This window comes from Numenius arquata, chromosome 32, assembly GCF_964106895.1.
Source record: "Numenius arquata chromosome 32, bNumArq3.hap1.1, whole genome shotgun sequence".
Classification (NCBI taxonomy): Eukaryota; Metazoa; Chordata; class Aves; order Charadriiformes; family Scolopacidae; genus Numenius; species Numenius arquata.
In genome coordinates this window covers 849,132-867,913 of record NC_133607.1, presented here as the reverse complement: position 1 = coordinate 867,913, position 18,782 = coordinate 849,132, and the positions used below count along the sequence as shown (strand labels likewise).

At 61.8% G+C, this 18,782-nt stretch overlaps 1 protein-coding gene across 1 annotated transcript in view; it reads left to right on the top strand.

The window, feature by feature from the left end:
• The window catches only part of LOC141476430 (uncharacterized), a 37,466-nt gene that overhangs the window by 12,118 nt on the left and 6,566 nt on the right, over positions 1–18,782 (top strand). Inside the window, 17 exon segments of the mRNA XM_074165108.1 lie at positions 813–1,160; positions 1,364–1,668; positions 2,324–2,639; positions 3,495–3,818; positions 4,046–4,360; positions 4,998–5,327; positions 7,686–8,003; positions 10,362–10,685; positions 12,092–12,406; positions 13,044–13,367; positions 14,223–14,543; positions 14,774–15,110; positions 15,547–15,550; positions 15,737–16,040; positions 16,905–17,225; positions 17,456–17,800; positions 18,408–18,737. Coding sequence (XP_074021209.1) covers positions 813–1,160; positions 1,364–1,668; positions 2,324–2,639; positions 3,495–3,818; positions 4,046–4,360; positions 4,998–5,327; positions 7,686–8,003; positions 10,362–10,685; positions 12,092–12,406; positions 13,044–13,367; positions 14,223–14,543; positions 14,774–15,110; positions 15,547–15,550; positions 15,737–16,040; positions 16,905–17,225; positions 17,456–17,800; positions 18,408–18,737 — 5,181 coding nt within the window.

The window sequence follows — 18,782 nt, the reverse complement described above, 5'->3', positions numbered from 1 at the left end:
TTGCGCCTACTTTCAGTTTGCTCGCCTCTCTGCAGGCGTTGCTCTCCTTTGGGTACAACGCCATTGCAAGCAGCAGTCAGAAACGCTGGGGAGGTGAGGTAGCTCTGCTTCTGTAGGCGTCCTGTCTGGATGCGCTCCCGCCTGTTGGTGGTAACCCTCTATCTGGCAGCTTAAAGTGTCGGTTCTCAAGTGGCTTGCCACGTCCGTCACGCACGCCTGCTCCGGGTGTTGGAGTGCGTGCGGTCAGAGGAAGCATCTGGCCATCGGTGCTTGCCCTGCATGGCTGCAGGCTTCTCCGTCTCTATGTCCCAAGCTGCTTCTGGATCTCTAGAGGTGGTCCAAGATGGGAAGACAACCCGCCCCCCCCCCATCCCTCCAGCTTGCAATGGGTTGCCAGCCCAAGACAAAACCCGGGTGACTCGACGGAAGAGTTCCCAGGAGCTGCAGTAGAATAGAGCAAACAGAGGAGCAGCGTGGAAGGACCCTCTGCCTTTCCTCCAGAGGGCAAGGGAATGACAATTCCCTTGCTACTAGTGCTAGTAGTGGTAATAAGGGCAAGGGATGCAGGGGGGGATCCCGTCACTGCTCTTTCTCCCCTATGCCCTGGCTCATTTTCAGCCCAAGTGGACAACCCCTGGGCATTTCCACGGTGTCAAGGACCGTGCCGTGTCCCACCGGAATCCCTGTTTTGTGAAGGTGTCATGGCAGGGAGCTGAGAGTAGAGGGGGGTACGGTCCTGCATGAGGCCCTACGCCCGGGACCTTCTCCAGCAGCCCTTCCTGAGGGCTTGTTGGTGTCCTCCTTTGTTGCAGACACCATGGCGCTTCGGTTGGTGGATGGCCCGCGCCGCTGTGCCGGGAGGGTTGAGGTGCTCCATCAGCAGCAGTGGGGGACGGTGTGTGACGACGGCTGGGACCTGAGCGATGCCGAGGTGGTCTGCCGGCAGCTGGGCTGCGGGGCGGCAGTGGCAGCCCCGGGCTCGGCTCACTTTGGCCGGGGCCGTGACCCCATCTGGCTGGATGAGGTGAACTGCACGGGGACCGAGTTGGCCCTCTCCGAATGTGGATCCAAGCCGAAAGGAGTCCACAAGTGCTACCACGGAGAAGATGCTGGTGTGGTGTGCTCAGGTAGCTGTTGTTCCTCTGCTGACGAGCTCCTGGGTGCCAACATTGCAGGAGCTCTGCGGCCACTTTTCCGTGCTTATCTCTGACGATGTTCTTTCCCCGTGGGAGTCCTCAAATCTCTGAGGGAAGACAAAGGCTGAACGTGCGGGGATCCGTCCTCCGTCTCGTATCCAACGCTTGCTTTCTCCCCCGCTAGGTCCACCCCCACAAGGCGACACCTCTCTACCTTTCCATTGCAGACCCTACTGAGGTGCGGCTGGTGAACGGCTCCAGTCGCTGCTCTGGGAGAGTGGAGGTGCTGCACAACCAGCGATGGGGCAGCGTGTGCGACGACGGCTGGGACCTGGATGACGCGCAAGTGGTGTGCCGGCAGCTGGGCTGCGGGACGGCCGTCGCCGCTCCGCCCGGAGCTCAGTTTGGGATGGGGTATGAGCCCATCTGGCTGGACGATGTGAACTGCACCGGCGCCGAGGCTGCCCTCTCCGAGTGCAGGGCCAGGCCGTGGGGAGACAATAACTGCGACCACCGAGAAGATGCCAGCGTGGTGTGCCTGGGTAAGCCGCTCCAGACCCCACCGCGGTGCAGCTCTGGAAGGAGCAACGCTGCCCCAAGGATAACTCGGTAGAGAAACACCCGCTCTGCTCACGTCTTGGATCTGTCTAGGAACCGATTTCAGGTTGGCTGAGAGCAGCAGCTCCCCTTGGCCACCGTGAGGACTTTATCCCAGGAGAACAAGTGTCCGTGCCCAGCCACCCCCTTGCTCTCCCCCGTAGCCCCTGAACCGGTCCCTTGACTCTTCTGCTGCGAGCAGAAGAGTCCTTTTTCATGTGTGCGCGGTGCTGACGTGACGCGACGCGCGTCGTCACCATACCCTGAAGTCCACTGAACCTCCCTCCCCTCTGCCTTGGGTCCGTCTTGTCTGGGTGGTCGGCCGGGACACCAGCATCTAGTGCCGCTTGCGATGCGCTGGCCTCCTGCCAGCGCTGCAGATAGGGGTGGGTCTCCCATTCAGCCCTGTGTCACAGCTGCCCCCTCCTCCTGGGTTTCTTGGATGCCTGATGGCACCTCAAATGGGACCAGGTGCCTGTGTTTGTGCTGGTGACGCTCTCCGCCTCACCTTGCAGGGGGCCACCGTTTGAGGGCCCATCCACACTTGGGTGTTTGACTTCCAGGTGTCTTTTGTAATTCCAGGAGCAGCTCAGCTCCGGCTGGTGAACGGCTCCAGCCGCTGCTCCGGGAGGGTTGAGGTGCTCCATCAGCAGCAGTGGGGGACGGTGTGTGACGACGGCTGGGACCTGAGCGATGCCGAGGTGGTCTGCCGGCAGCTGGGCTGCGGGGCGGCAGTGGCAGCCCCGGGCTCGGCTCACTTTGGCCGGGGCCGTGACCCCATCTGGCTGGATGACGTGAACTGCACGGGGACGGAAGGTGCCATCGCTGAATGCAGCTTCAGGCGCTGGGGAGCCCATAACTGCATCCATGGTGAAGATGCGGGTGTCGTGTGCTCGGGTAAGCCTGGTCCAGGTTACGGCTTCAGGGAGAAGTTTCTCTGTGGGTGCTCTTGCGCCTACTTTCAGTTTGCTCGCCTCTCTGCAGGCGTTGCTCTCCTTTGGGTACAACGCCATTGCAAGCAGCAGTCAGAAACGCTGGGGAGGTGAGGTAGCTCTGCTTCTGTAGGCGTCCTGTCTGGATGCGCTCCCGCCTGTTGGTGGTAACCCTCTATCTGGCAGCTTAAAGTGTCGGTTCTCAAGTGGCTTGCCACGTCCGTCACGCACGCCTGCTCCGGGTGTTGGAGTGCGTGCGGTCAGAGGAAGCATCTGGCCATCGGTGCTTGCCCTGCATGGCTGCAGGCTTCTCCGTCTCTATGTCCCAAGCTGCTTCTGGATCTCTAGAGGTGGTCCAAGATGGGAAGACAACCCGCCCCCCCCCCATCCCTCCAGCTTGCAATGGGTTGCCAGCCCAAGACAAAACCCGGGTGACTCGACGGAAGAGTTCCCAGGAGCTGCAGTAGAATAGAGCAAACAGAGGAGCAGCGTGGAAGGACCCTCTGCCTTTCCTCCAGAGGGCAAGGGAATGACAATTCCCTTGCTACTAGTGCTAGTAGTGGTAATAAGGGCAAGGGATGCAGGGGGGGATCCCGTCACTGCTCTTTCTCCCCTATGCCCTGGCTCATTTTCAGCCCAAGTGGACAACCCCTGGGCATTTCCACGGTGTCAAGGACCGTGCCGTGTCCCACCGGAATCCCTGTTTTGTGAAGGTGTCATGGCAGGGAGCTGAGAGTAGAGGGGGGTACGGTCCTGCATGAGGCCCTACGCCCGGGACCTTCTCCAGCAGCCCTTCCTGAGGGCTTGTTGGTGTCCTCCTTTGTTGCAGACACCATGGCGCTTCGGTTGGTGGATGGCCCGCGCCGCTGTGCCGGGAGGGTTGAGGTGCTCCATCAGCAGCAGTGGGGGACGGTGTGTGACGACGGCTGGGACCTGAGCGATGCCGAGGTGGTCTGCCGGCAGCTGGGCTGCGGGGCGGCAGTGGCAGCCCCGGGCTCGGCTCACTTTGGCCGGGGCCGTGACCCCATCTGGCTGGATGAGGTGAACTGCACGGGGACCGAGTTGGCCCTCTCCGAATGTGGGTCCAAGCCGAAAGGAGTCCACAAGTGCTACCACGGAGAAGATGCTGGTGTGGTGTGCTCAGGTAGCTGTTGTTCCTCTGCTGACGAGCTCCTGGGTGCCAACATTGCAGGAGCTCTGCGGCCACTTTTCCGTGCTTATCTCTGACAATGTTCTTTCCCCGTGGGAGTCCTCAAATCTCTGAGGGAAGACAAAGGCTGAACGTGCGGGGATCCGTCCTCCGTCTCGTATCCAACGCTTGCTTTCTCCCCCGCTAGGTCCACCCCCACAAGGCGACACCTCTCTACCTTTCCATTGCAGACCCTACTGAGGTGCGGCTGGTGAACGGCTCCAGTCGCTGCTCTGGGAGAGTGGAGGTGCTGCACAACCAGCGATGGGGCAGCGTGTGCGACGACGGCTGGGACCTGGATGACGCGCAAGTGGTGTGCCGGCAGCTGGGCTGCGGGACGGCCGTCGCCGCTCCGCCCGGAGCTCAGTTTGGGATGGGGTATGAGCCCATCTGGCTGGACGATGTGAACTGCACCGGCGCCGAGGCTGCCCTCTCCGAGTGCAGGGCCAGGCCGTGGGGAGACAATAACTGCGACCACCGAGAAGATGCCAGCGTGGTGTGCCTGGGTAAGCCGCTCCAGACCCCACCGCGGTGCAGCTCTGGAAGGAGCAACGCTGCCCCAAGGATAACTCGGTAGAGAAACACCCGCTCTGCTCACGTCTTGGATCTGTCTAGGAACCGATTTCAGGTTGGCTGAGAGCAGCAGCTCCCCTTGGCCACCGTGAGGACTTTATCCCAGGAGAACAAGTGTCCGTGCCCAGCCACCCCCTTGCTCTCCCCCGTAGCCCCTGAACCGGTCCCTTGACTCTTCTGCTGCGAGCAGAAGAGTCCTTTTTCATGTGTGCGCGGTACTGACGTGACGCGACGCGCGTCGTCACCATACCCTGAAGTCCACTGAACCTCCCTCCCCTCTGCCTTGGGTCCGTCTTGTCTGGGTGGTCGGCCGGGACACCAGCATCTAGTGCCGCTTGCGATGCGCTGGCCTCCTGCCAGCGCTGCAGATAGGGGTGGGTCTCCCATTCAGCCCTGTGTCACAGCTGCCCCCTCCTCCTGGGTTTCTTGGATGCCTGATGGCACCTCAAATGGGACCAGGTGCCTGTCTTTGTGCTGGTGACGCTCTCCGCCTCACCTTGCAGGGGGCCACCGTTTGAGGGCCCATCCACACTTGGGTGTTTGACTTCCAGGTGTCTTTTGTAATTCCAGGAGCAGCTCAGCTCCGGCTGGTGAACGGCTCCAGCCGCTGCTCCGGGAGGGTTGAGGTGCTCCATCAGCAGCAGTGGGGGACGGTGTGTGACGACGGCTGGGACCTGAGCGATGCCGAGGTGGTCTGCCGGCAGCTGGGCTGCGGGGCGGCAGTGGCAGCCCCGGGCTCGGCTCACTTTGGCCGGGGCCGTGACCCCATCTGGCTGGATGACGTGAACTGCACGGGGACGGAAGGTGCCATCGCTGAATGCAGCTTCAGGCGCTGGGGAGCCCATAACTGCATCCATGGTGAAGATGCGGGTGTCGTGTGCTCGGGTAAGCCTGGTCCAGGTTACGGCTTCAGGGAGAAGTTTCTCTGTGGGTGCTCTTGCGCCTACTTTCAGTTTGCTCGCCTCTCTGCAGGCGTTGCTCTCCTTTGGGTACAACGCCATTGCAAGCAGCAGTCAGAAACGCTGGGGAGGTGAGGTAGCTCTGCTTCTGTAGGCGTCCTGTCTGGATGCGCTCCCGCCTGTTGGTGGTAACCCTCTATCTGGCAGCTTAAAGTGTCGGTTCTCAAGTGGCTTGCCACGTCCGTCACGCACGCCTGCTCCGGGTGTTGGAGTGCGTGCGGTCAGAGGAAGCATCTGGCCATCGGTGCTTGCCCTGCATGGCTGCAGGCTTCTCCGTCTCTATGTCCCAAGCTGCTTCTGGATCTCTAGAGGTGGTCCAAGATGGGAAGACAACCCGCCCCCCCCCCATCCCTCCAGCTTGCAATGGGTTGCCAGCCCAAGACAAAACCCGGGTGACTCGACGGAAGAGTTCCCAGGAGCTGCAGTAGAATAGAGCAAACAGAGGAGCAGCGTGGAAGGACCCTCTGCCTTTCCTCCAGAGGGCAAGGGAATGACAATTCCCTTGCTACTAGTGCTAGTAGTGGTAATAAGGGCAAGGGATGCAGGGGGGGATCCCGTCACTGCTCTTTCTCCCCTATGCCCTGGCTCATTTTCAGCCCAAGTGGACAACCCCTGGGCATTTCCACGGTGTCAAGGACCGTGCCGTGTCCCACCGGAATCCCTGTTTTGTGAAGGTGTCATGGCAGGGAGCTGAGAGTAGAGGGGGGTACGGTCCTGCATGAGGCCCTACGCCCGGGACCTTCTCCAGCAGCCCTTCCTGAGGGCTTGTTGGTGTCCTCCTTTGTTGCAGACACCATGGCGCTTCGGTTGGTGGATGGCCCGCGCCGCTGTGCCGGGAGGGTTGAGGTGCTCCATCAGCAGCAGTGGGGGACGGTGTGTGACGACGGCTGGGACCTGAGCGATGCCGAGGTGGTCTGCCGGCAGCTGGGCTGCGGGGCGGCAGTGGCAGCCCCGGGCTCGGCTCACTTTGGCCGGGGCCGTGACCCCATCTGGCTGGATGAGGTGAACTGCACGGGGACCGAGTTGGCCCTCTCCGAATGTGGGTCCAAGCCGAAAGGAGTCCACAAGTGCTACCACGGAGAAGATGCTGGTGTGGTGTGCTCAGGTAGCTGTTGTTCCTCTGCTGACGAGCTCCTGGGTGCCAACATTGCAGGAGCTCTGCGGCCACTTTTCCGTGCTTATCTCTGACAATGTTCTTTCCCCGTGGGAGTCCTCAAATCTCTGAGGGAAGACAAAGGCTGAACGTGCGGGGATCCGTCCTCCGTCTCGTATCCAACGCTTGCTTTCTCCCCCGCTAGGTCCACCCCCACAAGGCGACACCTCTCTACCTTTCCATTGCAGACCCTACTGAGGTGCGGCTGGTGAACGGCTCCAGTCGCTGCTCTGGGAGAGTGGAGGTGCTGCACAACCAGCGATGGGGCAGCGTGTGCGACGACGGCTGGGACCTGGATGACGCGCAAGTGGTGTGCCGGCAGCTGGGCTGCGGGACGGCCGTCGCCGCTCCGCCCGGAGCTCAGTTTGGGATGGGGTATGAGCCCATCTGGCTGGACGATGTGAACTGCACCGGCGCCGAGGCTGCCCTCTCCGAGTGCAGGGCCAGGCCGTGGGGAGACAATAACTGCGACCACCGAGAAGATGCCAGCGTGGTGTGCCTGGGTAAGCCGCTCCAGACCCCACCGCGGTGCAGCTCTGGAAGGAGCAACGCTGCCCCAAGGATAACTCGGTAGAGAAACACCCGCTCTGCTCACGTCTTGGATCTGTCTAGGAACCGATTTCAGGTTGGCTGAGAGCAGCAGCTCCCCTTGGCCACCGTGAGGACTTTATCCCAGGAGAACAAGTGTCCGTGCCCAGCCACCCCCTTGCTCTCCCCCGTAGCCCCTGAACCGGTCCCTTGACTCTTCTGCTGCGAGCAGAAGAGTCCTTTTTCATGTGTGCGCGGTACTGACGTGACGCGACGCGCGTCGTCACCATACCCTGAAGTCCACTGAACCTCCCTCCCCTCTGCCTTGGGTCCGTCTTGTCTGGGTGGTCGGCCGGGACACCAGCATCTAGTGCCGCTTGCGATGCGCTGGCCTCCTGCCAGCGCTGCAGATAGGGGTGGGTCTCCCATTCAGCCCTGTGTCACAGCTGCCCCCTCCTCCTGGGTTTCTTGGATGCCTGATGGCACCTCAAATGGGACCAGGTGCCTGTCTTTGTGCTGGTGACGCTCTCCGCCTCACCTTGCAGGGGGCCACCGTTTGAGGGCCCATCCACACTTGGGTGTTTGACTTCCAGGTGTCTTTTGTAATTCCAGGAGCAGCTCAGCTCCGGCTGGTGAACGGCTCCAGCCGCTGCTCCGGGAGGGTTGAGGTGCTCCATCAGCAGCAGTGGGGGACGGTGTGTGACGACGGCTGGGACCTGAGCGATGCCGAGGTGGTCTGCCGGCAGCTGGGCTGCGGGGCGGCAGTGGCAGCCCCGGGCTCGGCTCACTTTGGCCGGGGCCGTGACCCCATCTGGCTGGATGACGTGAACTGCACGGGGACGGAAGGTGCCATCGCTGAATGCAGCTTCAGGCGCTGGGGAGCCCATAACTGCATCCATGGTGAAGATGCGGGTGTCGTGTGCTCGGGTAAGCCTGGTCCAGGTTACGGCTTCAGGGAGAAGTTTCTCTGTGGGTGCTCTTGCGCCTACTTTCAGTTTGCTCGCCTCTCTGCAGGCGTTGCTCTCCTTTGGGTACAACGCCATTGCAAGCAGCAGTCAGAAACGCTGGGGAGGTGAGGTAGCTCTGCTTCTGTAGGCGTCCTGTCTGGATGCGCTCCCGCCTGTTGGTGGTAACCCTCTATCTGGCAGCTTAAAGTGTCGGTTCTCAAGTGGCTTGCCACGTCCGTCACGCACGCCTGCTCCGGGTGTTGGAGTGCGTGCGGTCAGAGGAAGCATCTGGCCATCGGTGCTTGCCCTGCATGGCTGCAGGCTTCTCCGTCTCTATGTCCCAAGCTGCTTCTGGATCTCTAGAGGTGGTCCAAGATGGGAAGACAAGCCGCCCCCCCCCCATCCCTCCAGCTTGCAATGGGTTGCCAGCCCAAGACAAAACCCGGGTGACTCGACGGAAGAGTTCCCAGGAGCTGCAGTAGAATAGAGCAAACAGAGGAGCAGCGTGGAAGGACCCTCTGCCTTTCCTCCAGAGGGCAAGGGAATGACAATTCCCTTGCTACTAGTGCTAGTAGTGGTAATAAGGGCAAGGGATGCAGGGGGGGATCCCGTCACTGCTCTTTCTCCCCTATGCCCTGGCTCATTTTCAGCCCAAGTGGACAACCCCTGGGCATTTCCACGGTGTCAAGGACCGTGCCGTGTCCCACCGGAATCCCTGTTTTGTGAAGGTGTCATGGCAGGGAGCTGAGAGTAGAGGGGGGTACGGTCCTGCATGAGGCCCTACGCCCGGGACCTTCTCCAGCAGCCCTTCCTGAGGGCTTGTTGGTGTCCTCCTTTGTTGCAGACACCATGGCGCTTCGGTTGGTGGATGGCCCGCGCCGCTGTGCCGGGAGGGTTGAGGTGCTCCATCAGCAGCAGTGGGGGACGGTGTGTGACGACGGCTGGGACCTGAGCGATGCCGAGGTGGTCTGCCGGCAGCTGGGCTGCGGGGCGGCAGTGGCAGCCCCGGGCTCGGCTCACTTTGGCCGGGGCCGTGACCCCATCTGGCTGGATGAGGTGAACTGCACGGGGACCGAGTTGGCCCTCTCCGAATGTGGGTCCAAGCCGAAAGGAGTCCACAAGTGCTACCACGGAGAAGATGCTGGTGTGGTGTGCTCAGGTAGCTGTTGTTCCTCTGCTGACGAGCTCCTGGGTGCCAACATTGCAGGAGCTCTGCGGCCACTTTTCCGTGCTTATCTCTGACGATGTTCTTTCCCCGTGGGAGTCCTCAAATCTCTGAGGGAAGACAAAGGCTGAACGTGCGGGGATCCGTCCTCCGTCTCGTATCCAACGCTTGCTTTCTCCCCCGCTAGGTCCACCCCCACAAGGCGACACCTCTCTACCTTTCCATTGCAGACCCTACTGAGGTGCGGCTGGTGAACGGCTCCAGTCGCTGCTCTGGGAGAGTGGAGGTGCTGCACAACCAGCGATGGGGCAGCGTGTGCGACGACGGCTGGGACCTGGATGACGCGCAAGTGGTGTGCCGGCAGCTGGGCTGCGGGACGGCCGTCGCCGCTCCGCCCGGAGCTCAGTTTGGGATGGGGTATGAGCCCATCTGGCTGGACGATGTGAACTGCACCGGCGCCGAGGCTGCCCTCTCCGAGTGCAGGGCCAGGCCGTGGGGAGACAATAACTGCGACCACCGAGAAGATGCCAGCGTGGTGTGCCTGGGTAAGCCGCTCCAGACCCCACCGCGGTGCAGCTCTGGAAGGAGCAACGCTGCCCCAAGGATAACTCGGTAGAGAAACACCCGCTCTGCTCACGTCTTGGATCTGTCTAGGAACCGATTTCAGGTTGGCTGAGAGCAGCAGCTCCCCTTGGCCACCGTGAGGACTTTATCCCAGGAGAACAAGTGTCCGTGCCCAGCCACCCCCTTGCTCTCCCCCGTAGCCCCTGAACCGGTCCCTTGACTCTTCTGCTGCGAGCAGAAGAGTCCTTTTTCATGTGTGCGCGGTGCTGACGTGACGCGACGCGCGTCGTCACCATACCCTGAAGTCCACTGAACCTCCCTCCCCTCTGCCTTGGGTCCGTCTTGTCTGGGTGGTCGGCCGGGACACCAGCATCTAGTGCCGCTTGCGATGCGCTGGCCTCCTGCCAGCGCTGCAGATAGGGGTGGGTCTCCCATTCAGCCCTGTGTCACAGCTGCCCCCTCCTCCTGGGTTTCTTGGATGCCTGATGGCACCTCAAATGGGACCAGGTGCCTGTGTTTGTGCTGGTGACGCTCTCCGCCTCACCTTGCAGGGGGCCACCGTTTGAGGGCCCATCCACACTTGGGTGTTTGACTTCCAGGTGTCTTTTGTAATTCCAGGAGCAGCTCAGCTCCGGCTGGTGAACGGCTCCAGCCGCTGCTCCGGGAGGGTTGAGGTGCTCCATCAGCAGCAGTGGGGGACGGTGTGTGACGACGGCTGGGACCTGAGCGATGCCGAGGTGGTCTGCCGGCAGCTGGGCTGCGGGGCGGCAGTGGCAGCCCCGGGCTCGGCTCACTTTGGCCGGGGCCGTGACCCCATCTGGCTGGATGACGTGAACTGCACGGGGACGGAAGGTGCCATCGCTGAATGCAGCTTCAGGCGCTGGGGAGCCCATAACTGCATCCATGGTGAAGATGCGGGTGTCGTGTGCTCGGGTAAGCCTGGTCCAGGTTACGGCTTCAGGGAGAAGTTTCTCTGTGGGTGCTCTTGCGCCTACTTTCAGTTTGCTCGCCTCTCTGCAGGCGTTGCTCTCCTTTGGGTACAACGCCATTGCAAGCAGCAGTCAGAAACGCTGGGGAGGTGAGGTAGCTCTGCTTCTGTAGGCGTCCTGTCTGGATGCGCTCCCGCCTGTTGGTGGTAACCCTCTATCTGGCAGCTTAAAGTGTCGGTTCTCAAGTGGCTTGCCACGTCCGTCACGCACGCCTGCTCCGGGTGTTGGAGTGCGTGCGGTCAGAGGAAGCATCTGGCCATCGGTGCTTGCCCTGCATGGCTGCAGGCTTCTCCGTCTCTATGTCCCAAGCTGCTTCTGGATCTCTAGAGGTGGTCCAAGATGGGAAGACAACCCGCCCCCCCCCCATCCCTCCAGCTTGCAATGGGTTGCCAGCCCAAGACAAAACCCGGGTGACTCGACGGAAGAGTTCCCAGGAGCTGCAGTAGAATAGAGCAAACAGAGGAGCAGCGTGGAAGGACCCTCTGCCTTTCCTCCAGAGGGCAAGGGAATGACAATTCCCTTGCTACTAGTGCTAGTAGTGGTAATAAGGGCAAGGGATGCAGGGGGGGATCCCGTCACTGCTCTTTCTCCCCTATGCCCTGGCTCATTTTCAGCCCAAGTGGACAACCCCTGGGCATTTCCACGGTGTCAAGGACCGTGCCGTGTCCCACCGGAATCCCTGTTTTGTGAAGGTGTCATGGCAGGGAGCTGAGAGTAGAGGGGGGTACGGTCCTGCATGAGGCCCTACGCCCGGGACCTTCTCCAGCAGCCCTTCCTGAGGGCTTGTTGGTGTCCTCCTTTGTTGCAGACACCATGGCGCTTCGGTTGGTGGATGGCCCGCGCCGCTGTGCCGGGAGGGTTGAGGTGCTCCATCAGCAGCAGTGGGGGACGGTGTGTGACGACGGCTGGGACCTGAGCGATGCCGAGGTGGTCTGCCGGCAGCTGGGCTGCGGGGCGGCAGTGGCAGCCCCGGGCTCGGCTCACTTTGGCCGGGGCCGTGACCCCATCTGGCTGGATGAGGTGAACTGCACGGGGACCGAGTTGGCCCTCTCCGAATGTGGGTCCAAGCCGAAAGGAGTCCACAAGTGCTACCACGGAGAAGATGCTGGTGTGGTGTGCTCAGGTAGCTGTTGTTCCTCTGCTGACGAGCTCCTGGGTGCCAACATTGCAGGAGCTCTGCGGCCACTTTTCCGTGCTTATCTCTGACAATGTTCTTTCCCCGTGGGAGTCCTCAAATCTCTGAGGGAAGACAAAGGCTGAACGTGCGGGGATCCGTCCTCCGTCTCGTATCCAACGCTTGCTTTCTCCCCCGCTAGGTCCACCCCCACAAGGCGACACCTCTCTACCTTTCCATTGCAGACCCTACTGAGGTGCGGCTGGTGAACGGCTCCAGTCGCTGCTCTGGGAGAGTGGAGGTGCTGCACAACCAGCGATGGGGCAGCGTGTGCGACGACGGCTGGGACCTGGATGACGCGCAAGTGGTGTGCCGGCAGCTGGGCTGCGGGACGGCCGTCGCCGCTCCGCCCGGAGCTCAGTTTGGGATGGGGTATGAGCCCATCTGGCTGGACGATGTGAACTGCACCGGCGCCGAGGCTGCCCTCTCCGAGTGCAGGGCCAGGCCGTGGGGAGACAATAACTGCGACCACCGAGAAGATGCCAGCGTGGTGTGCCTGGGTAAGCCGCTCCAGACCCCACCGCGGTGCAGCTCTGGAAGGAGCAACGCTGCCCCAAGGATAACTCGGTAGAGAAACACCCGCTCTGCTCACGTCTTGGATCTGTCTAGGAACCGATTTCAGGTTGGCTGAGAGCAGCAGCTCCCCTTGGCCACCGTGAGGACTTTATCCCAGGAGAACAAGTGTCCGTGCCCAGCCACCCCCTTGCTCTCCCCCGTAGCCCCTGAACCGGTCCCTTGACTCTTCTGCTGCGAGCAGAAGAGTCCTTTTTCATGTGTGCGCGGTACTGACGTGACGCGACGCGCGTCGTCACCATACCCTGAAGTCCACTGAACCTCCCTCCCCTCTGCCTTGGGTCCGTCTTGTCTGGGTGGTCGGCCGGGACACCAGCATCTAGTGCCGCTTGCGATGCGCTGGCCTCCTGCCAGCGCTGCAGATAGGGGTGGGTCTCCCATTCAGCCCTGTGTCACAGCTGCCCCCTCCTCCTGGGTTTCTTGGATGCCTGATGGCACCTCAAATGGGACCAGGTGCCTGTCTTTGTGCTGGTGACGCTCTCCGCCTCACCTTGCAGGGGGCCACCGTTTGAGGGCCCATCCACACTTGGGTGTTTGACTTCCAGGTGTCTTTTGTAATTCCAGGAGCAGCTCAGCTCCGGCTGGTGAACGGCTCCAGCCGCTGCTCCGGGAGGGTTGAGGTGCTCCATCAGCAGCAGTGGGGGACGGTGTGTGACGACGGCTGGGACCTGAGCGATGCCGAGGTGGTCTGCCGGCAGCTGGGCTGCGGGGCGGCAGTGGCAGCCCCGGGCTCGGCTCACTTTGGCCGGGGCCGTGACCCCATCTGGCTGGATGACGTGAACTGCACGGGGACGGAAGGTGCCATCGCTGAATGCAGCTTCAGGCGCTGGGGAGCCCATAACTGCATCCATGGTGAAGATGCGGGTGTCGTGTGCTCGGGTAAGCCTGGTCCAGGTTACGGCTTCAGGGAGAAGTTTCTCTGTGGGTGCTCTTGCGCCTACTTTCAGTTTGCTCGCCTCTCTGCAGGCGTTGCTCTCCTTTGGGTACAACGCCATTGCAAGCAGCAGTCAGAAACGCTGGGGAGGTGAGGTAGCTCTGCTTCTGTAGGCGTCCTGTCTGGATGCGCTCCCGCCTGTTGGTGGTAACCCTCTATCTGGCAGCTTAAAGTGTCGGTTCTCAAGTGGCTTGCCACGTCCGTCACGCACGCCTGCTCCGGGTGTTGGAGTGCGTGCGGTCAGAGGAAGCATCTGGCCATCGGTGCTTGCCCTGCATGGCTGCAGGCTTCTCCGTCTCTATGTCCCAAGCTGCTTCTGGATCTCTAGAGGTGGTCCAAGATGGGAAGACAACCCGCCCCCCCCCCATCCCTCCAGCTTGCAATGGGTTGCCAGCCCAAGACAAAACCCGGGTGACTCGACGGAAGAGTTCCCAGGAGCTGCAGTAGAATAGAGCAAACAGAGGAGCAGCGTGGAAGGACCCTCTGCCTTTCCTCCAGAGGGCAAGGGAATGACAATTCCCTTGCTACTAGTGCTAGTAGTGGTAATAAGGGCAAGGGATGCAGGGGGGGATCCCGTCACTGCTCTTTCTCCCCTATGCCCTGGCTCATTTTCAGCCCAAGTGGACAACCCCTGGGCATTTCCACGGTGTCAAGGACCGTGCCGTGTCCCACCGGAATCCCTGTTTTGTGAAGGTGTCATGGCAGGGAGCTGAGAGTAGAGGGGGGTACGGTCCTGCATGAGGCCCTACGCCCGGGACCTTCTCCAGCAGCCCTTCCTGAGGGCTTGTTGGTGTCCTCCTTTGTTGCAGACACCATGGCGCTTCGGTTGGTGGATGGCCCGCGCCGCTGTGCCGGGAGGGTTGAGGTGCTCCATCAGCAGCAGTGGGGGACGGTGTGTGACGACGGCTGGGACCTGAGCGATGCCGAGGTGGTCTGCCGGCAGCTGGGCTGCGGGGCGGCAGTGGCAGCCCCGGGCTCGGCTCACTTTGGCCGGGGCCGTGACCCCATCTGGCTGGATGAGGTGAACTGCACGGGGACCGAGTTGGCCCTCTCCGAATGTGGGTCCAAGCCGAAAGGAGTCCACAAGTGCTACCACGGAGAAGATGCTGGTGTGGTGTGCTCAGGTAGCTGTTGTTCCTCTGCTGACGAGCTCCTGGGTGCCAACATTGCAGGAGCTCTGCGGCCACTTTTCCGTGCTTATCTCTGACGATGTTCTTTCCCCGTGGGAGTCCTCAAATCTCTGAGGGAAGACAAAGGCTGAACGTGCGGGGATCCGTCCTCCGTCTCGTATCCAACGCTTGCTTTCTCCCCCGCTAGGTCCACCCCCACAAGGCGACACCTCTCTACCTTTCCATTGCAGACCCTACTGAGGTGCGGCTGGTGAACGGCTCCAGTCGCTGCTCTGGGAGAGTGGAGGTGCTGCACAACCAGCGATGGGGCAGCGTGTGCGACGACGGCTGGGACCTGGATGACGCGCAAGTGGTGTGCCGGCAGCTGGGCTGCGGGACGGCCGTCGCCGCTCCGCCCGGAGCTCAGTTTGGGATGGGGTATGAGCCCATCTGGCTGGACGATGTGAACTGCACCGGCGCCGAGGCTGCCCTCTCCGAGTGCAGGGCCAGGCCGTGGGGAGACAATAACTGCGACCACCGAGAAGATGCCAGCGTGGTGTGCCTGGGTAAGCCGCTCCAGACCCCACCGCGGTGCAGCTCTGGAAGGAGCAACGCTGCCCCAAGGATAACTCGGTAGAGAAACACCCGCTCTGCTCACGTCTTGGATCTGTCTAGGAACCGATTTCAGGTTGGCTGAGAGCAGCAGCTCCCCTTGGCCACCGTGAGGACTTTTTCCCAGGAGAACAAGTGTCCGTGCCCAGCCACCCCCTTGCTCTCCCCCGTAGCCCCTGAACCGGTCCCTTGACTCTTCTGCTGCGAGCAGAAGAGTCCTTTTTCATGTGTGCGCGGTACTGACGTGACGCGACGCGCGTCGTCACCATACCCTGAAGTCCACTGAACCTCCCTCCCCTCTGCCTTGGGTCCGTCTTGTCTGGGTGGTCGGCCGGGACACCAGCATCTAGTGCCGCTTGCGATGCGCTGGCCTCCTGCCAGCGCTGCAGATAGGGGTGGGTCTCCCATTCAGCCCTGTGTCACAGCTGCCCCCTCCTCCTGGGTTTCTTGGATGCCTGATGGCACCTCAAATGGGACCAGGTGCCTGTCTTTGTGCTGGTGACGCTCTCCGCCTCACCTTGCAGGGGGCCACCGTTTGAGGGCCCATCCACACTTGGGTGTTTGACTTCCAGGTGTCTTTTGTAATTCCAGGAGCAGCTCAGCTCCGGCTGGTGAACGGCTCCAGCCGCTGCTCCGGGAGGGTTGAGGTGCTCCATCAGCAGCAGTGGGGGACGGTGTGTGACGACGGCTGGGACCTGAGCGATGCCGAGGTGGTCTGCCGGCAGCTGGGCTGCGGGGCGGCAGTGGCAGCCCCGGGCTCGGCTCACTTTGGCCGGGGCCGTGACCCCATCTGGCTGGATGACGTGAACTGCACGGGGACGGAAGGTGCCATCGCTGAATGCAGCTTCAGGCGCTGGGGAGCCCATAACTGCATCCATGGTGAAGATGCGGGTGTCGTGTGCTCGGGTAAGCCTGGTCCAGGTTACGGCTTCAGGGAGAAGTTTCTCTGTGGGTGCTCTTGCGCCTACTTTCAGTTTGCTCGCCTCTCTGCAGGCGTTGCTCTCCTTTGGGTACAACGCCATTGCAAGCAGCAGTCAGAAACGCTGGGGAGGTGAGGTAGCTCTGCTTCTGTAGGCGTCCTGTCTGGATGCGCTCCCGCCTGTTGGTGGTAACCCTCTATCTGGCAGCTTAAAGTGTCGGTTCTCAAGTGGCTTGCCACGTCCGTCACGCACGCCTGCTCCGGGTGTTGGAGTGCGTGCGGTCAGAGGAAGCATCTGGCCATCGGTGCTTGCCCTGCATGGCTGCAGGCTTCTCCGTCTCTATGTCCCAAGCTGCTTCTGGATCTCTAGAGGTGGTCCAAGATGGGAAGACAACCCGCCCCCCCCCCATCCCTCCAGCTTGCAATGGGTTGCCAGCCCAAGACAAAACCCGGGTGACTCGACGGAAGAGTTCCCAGGAGCTGCAGTAGAATAGAGCAAACAGAGGAGCAGCGTGGAAGGACCCTCTGCCTTTCCTCCAGAGGGCAAGGGAATGACAATTCCCTTGCTACTAGTGCTAGTAGTGGTAATAAGGGCAAGGGATGCAGGGGGGGATCCCGTCACTGCTCTTTCTCCCCTATGCCCTGGCTCATTTTCAGCCCAAGTGGACAACCCCTGGGCATTTCCACGGTGTCAAGGACCGTGCCGTGTCCCACCGGAATCCCTGTTTTGTGAAGGTGTCATGGCAGGGAGCTGAGAGTAGAGGGGGGTACGGTCCTGCATGAGGCCCTACGCCCGGGACCTTCTCCAGCAGCCCTTCCTGAGGGCTTGTTGGTGTCCTCCTTTGTTGCAGACACCATGGCGCTTCGGTTGGTGGATGGCCCGCGCCGCTGTGCCGGGAGGGTTGAGGTGCTCCATCAGCAGCAGTGGGGGACGGTGTGTGACGACGGCTGGGACCTGAGCGATGCCGAGGTGGTCTGCCGGCAGCTGGGCTGCGGGGCGGCAGTGGCAGCCCCGGGCTCGGCTCACTTTGGCCGGGGCCGTGACCCCATCTGGCTGGATGAGGTGAACTGCACGGGGACCGAGTTGGCCCTCTCCGAATGTGGGTCCAAGCCGAAAGGAGTCCACAAGTGCTACCACGGAGAAGATGCTGGTGTGGTGTGCTCAGGTAGCTGTTGTTCCTCTGCTGACGAGCTCCTGGGTGCCAACATTGCAGGAGCTCTGCGGCCACTTTTCCGTGCTTATCTCTGACGATGTTCTTTCCCCGTGGGAGTCCTCAAATCTCTGAGGGAAGACAAAGGCTGAACGTGCGGGGATCCGTCCTCCGTCTCGTATCCAACGCTTGCTTTCTCCCCCGCTAGGTCCACCCCCACAAGGCGACACCTCTCTACCTTTCCATTGCAGACCCTACTGAGGTGCGGCTGGTGAACGGCTCCAGTCGCTGCTCTGGGAGAGTGGAGGTGCTGCACAACCAGCGATGGGGCAGCGTGTGCGACGACGGCTGGGACCTGGATGACGCGCAAGTGGTGTGCCGGCAGCTGGGCTGCGGGACGGCCGTCGCCGCTCCGCCCGGAGCTCAGTTTGGGATGGGGTATGAGCCCATCTGGCTGGACGATGTGAACTGCACCGGCGCCGAGGCTGCCCTCTCCGAGTGCAGGGCCAGGCCGTGGGGAGACAATAACTGCGACCACCGAGAAGATGCCAGCGTGGTGTGCCTGGGTAAGCCGCTCCAGACCCCACCGCGGTGCAGCTCTGGAAGGAGCAACGCTGCCCCAAGGATAACTCGGTAGAGAAACACCCGCTCTGCTCACGTCTTGGATCTGTCTAGGAACCGATTTCAGGTTGGCTGAGAGCAGCAGCTCCCCTTGGCCACCGTGAGGACTTTATCCCAGGAGAACAAGTGTCCGTGCCCAGCCACCCCCTTGCTCTCCCCCGTAGCCCCTGAACCGGTCCCTTGACTCTTCTGCTGCGAGCAGAAGAGTCCTTTTTCATGTGTGCGCGGTGCTGACGTGACGCGACGCGCGTCGTCACCATACCCTGAAGTCCACTGAACCTCCCTCCCCTCTGCCTTGGGTCCGTCTTGTCTGGGTGGTCGGCCGGGACACCAGCATCTAGTGCCGCTTGCGATGCGCTGGCCTCCTGCCAGCGCTGCAGATAGGGGTGGGTCTCCCATTCAGCCCTGTGTCACAGCTGCCCCCTCCTCCTGGGTTTCTTGGATGCCTGATGGCACCTCAAATGGGACCAGGTGCCTGTGTTTGTGCTGGTGACGCTCTCCGCCTCACCTTGCAGGGGGCCACCGTTTGAGGGCCCATCCACACTTGGGTGTTTGACTTCCAGGTGTCTTTTGTAATTCCAGGAGCAGCTCAGCTCCGGCTGGTGAACGGCTCCAGCCGCTGCTCCGGGAGGGTTGAGGTGCTCCATCAGCAGCAGTGGGGGACGGTGTGTGACGACGGCTGGGACCTGAGCGATGCCGAGGTGGTCTGCCGGCAGCTGGGCTGCGGGGCGGCAGTGGCAGCCCCGGGCTCGGCTCACTTTGGCCGGGGCCGTGACCCCATCTGGCTGGATGACGTGAACTGCACGGGGACGGAAGGTGCCATCGCTGAATGCAGCTTCAGGCGCTGGGGAGCCCATAACTGCATCCATGGTGAAGATGCGGGTGTCGTGTGCTCGGGTAAGCCTGGTCCAGGTTACGGCTTCAGGGAGAAGTTTCTCTGTGGGTGCTCTTGCGCCT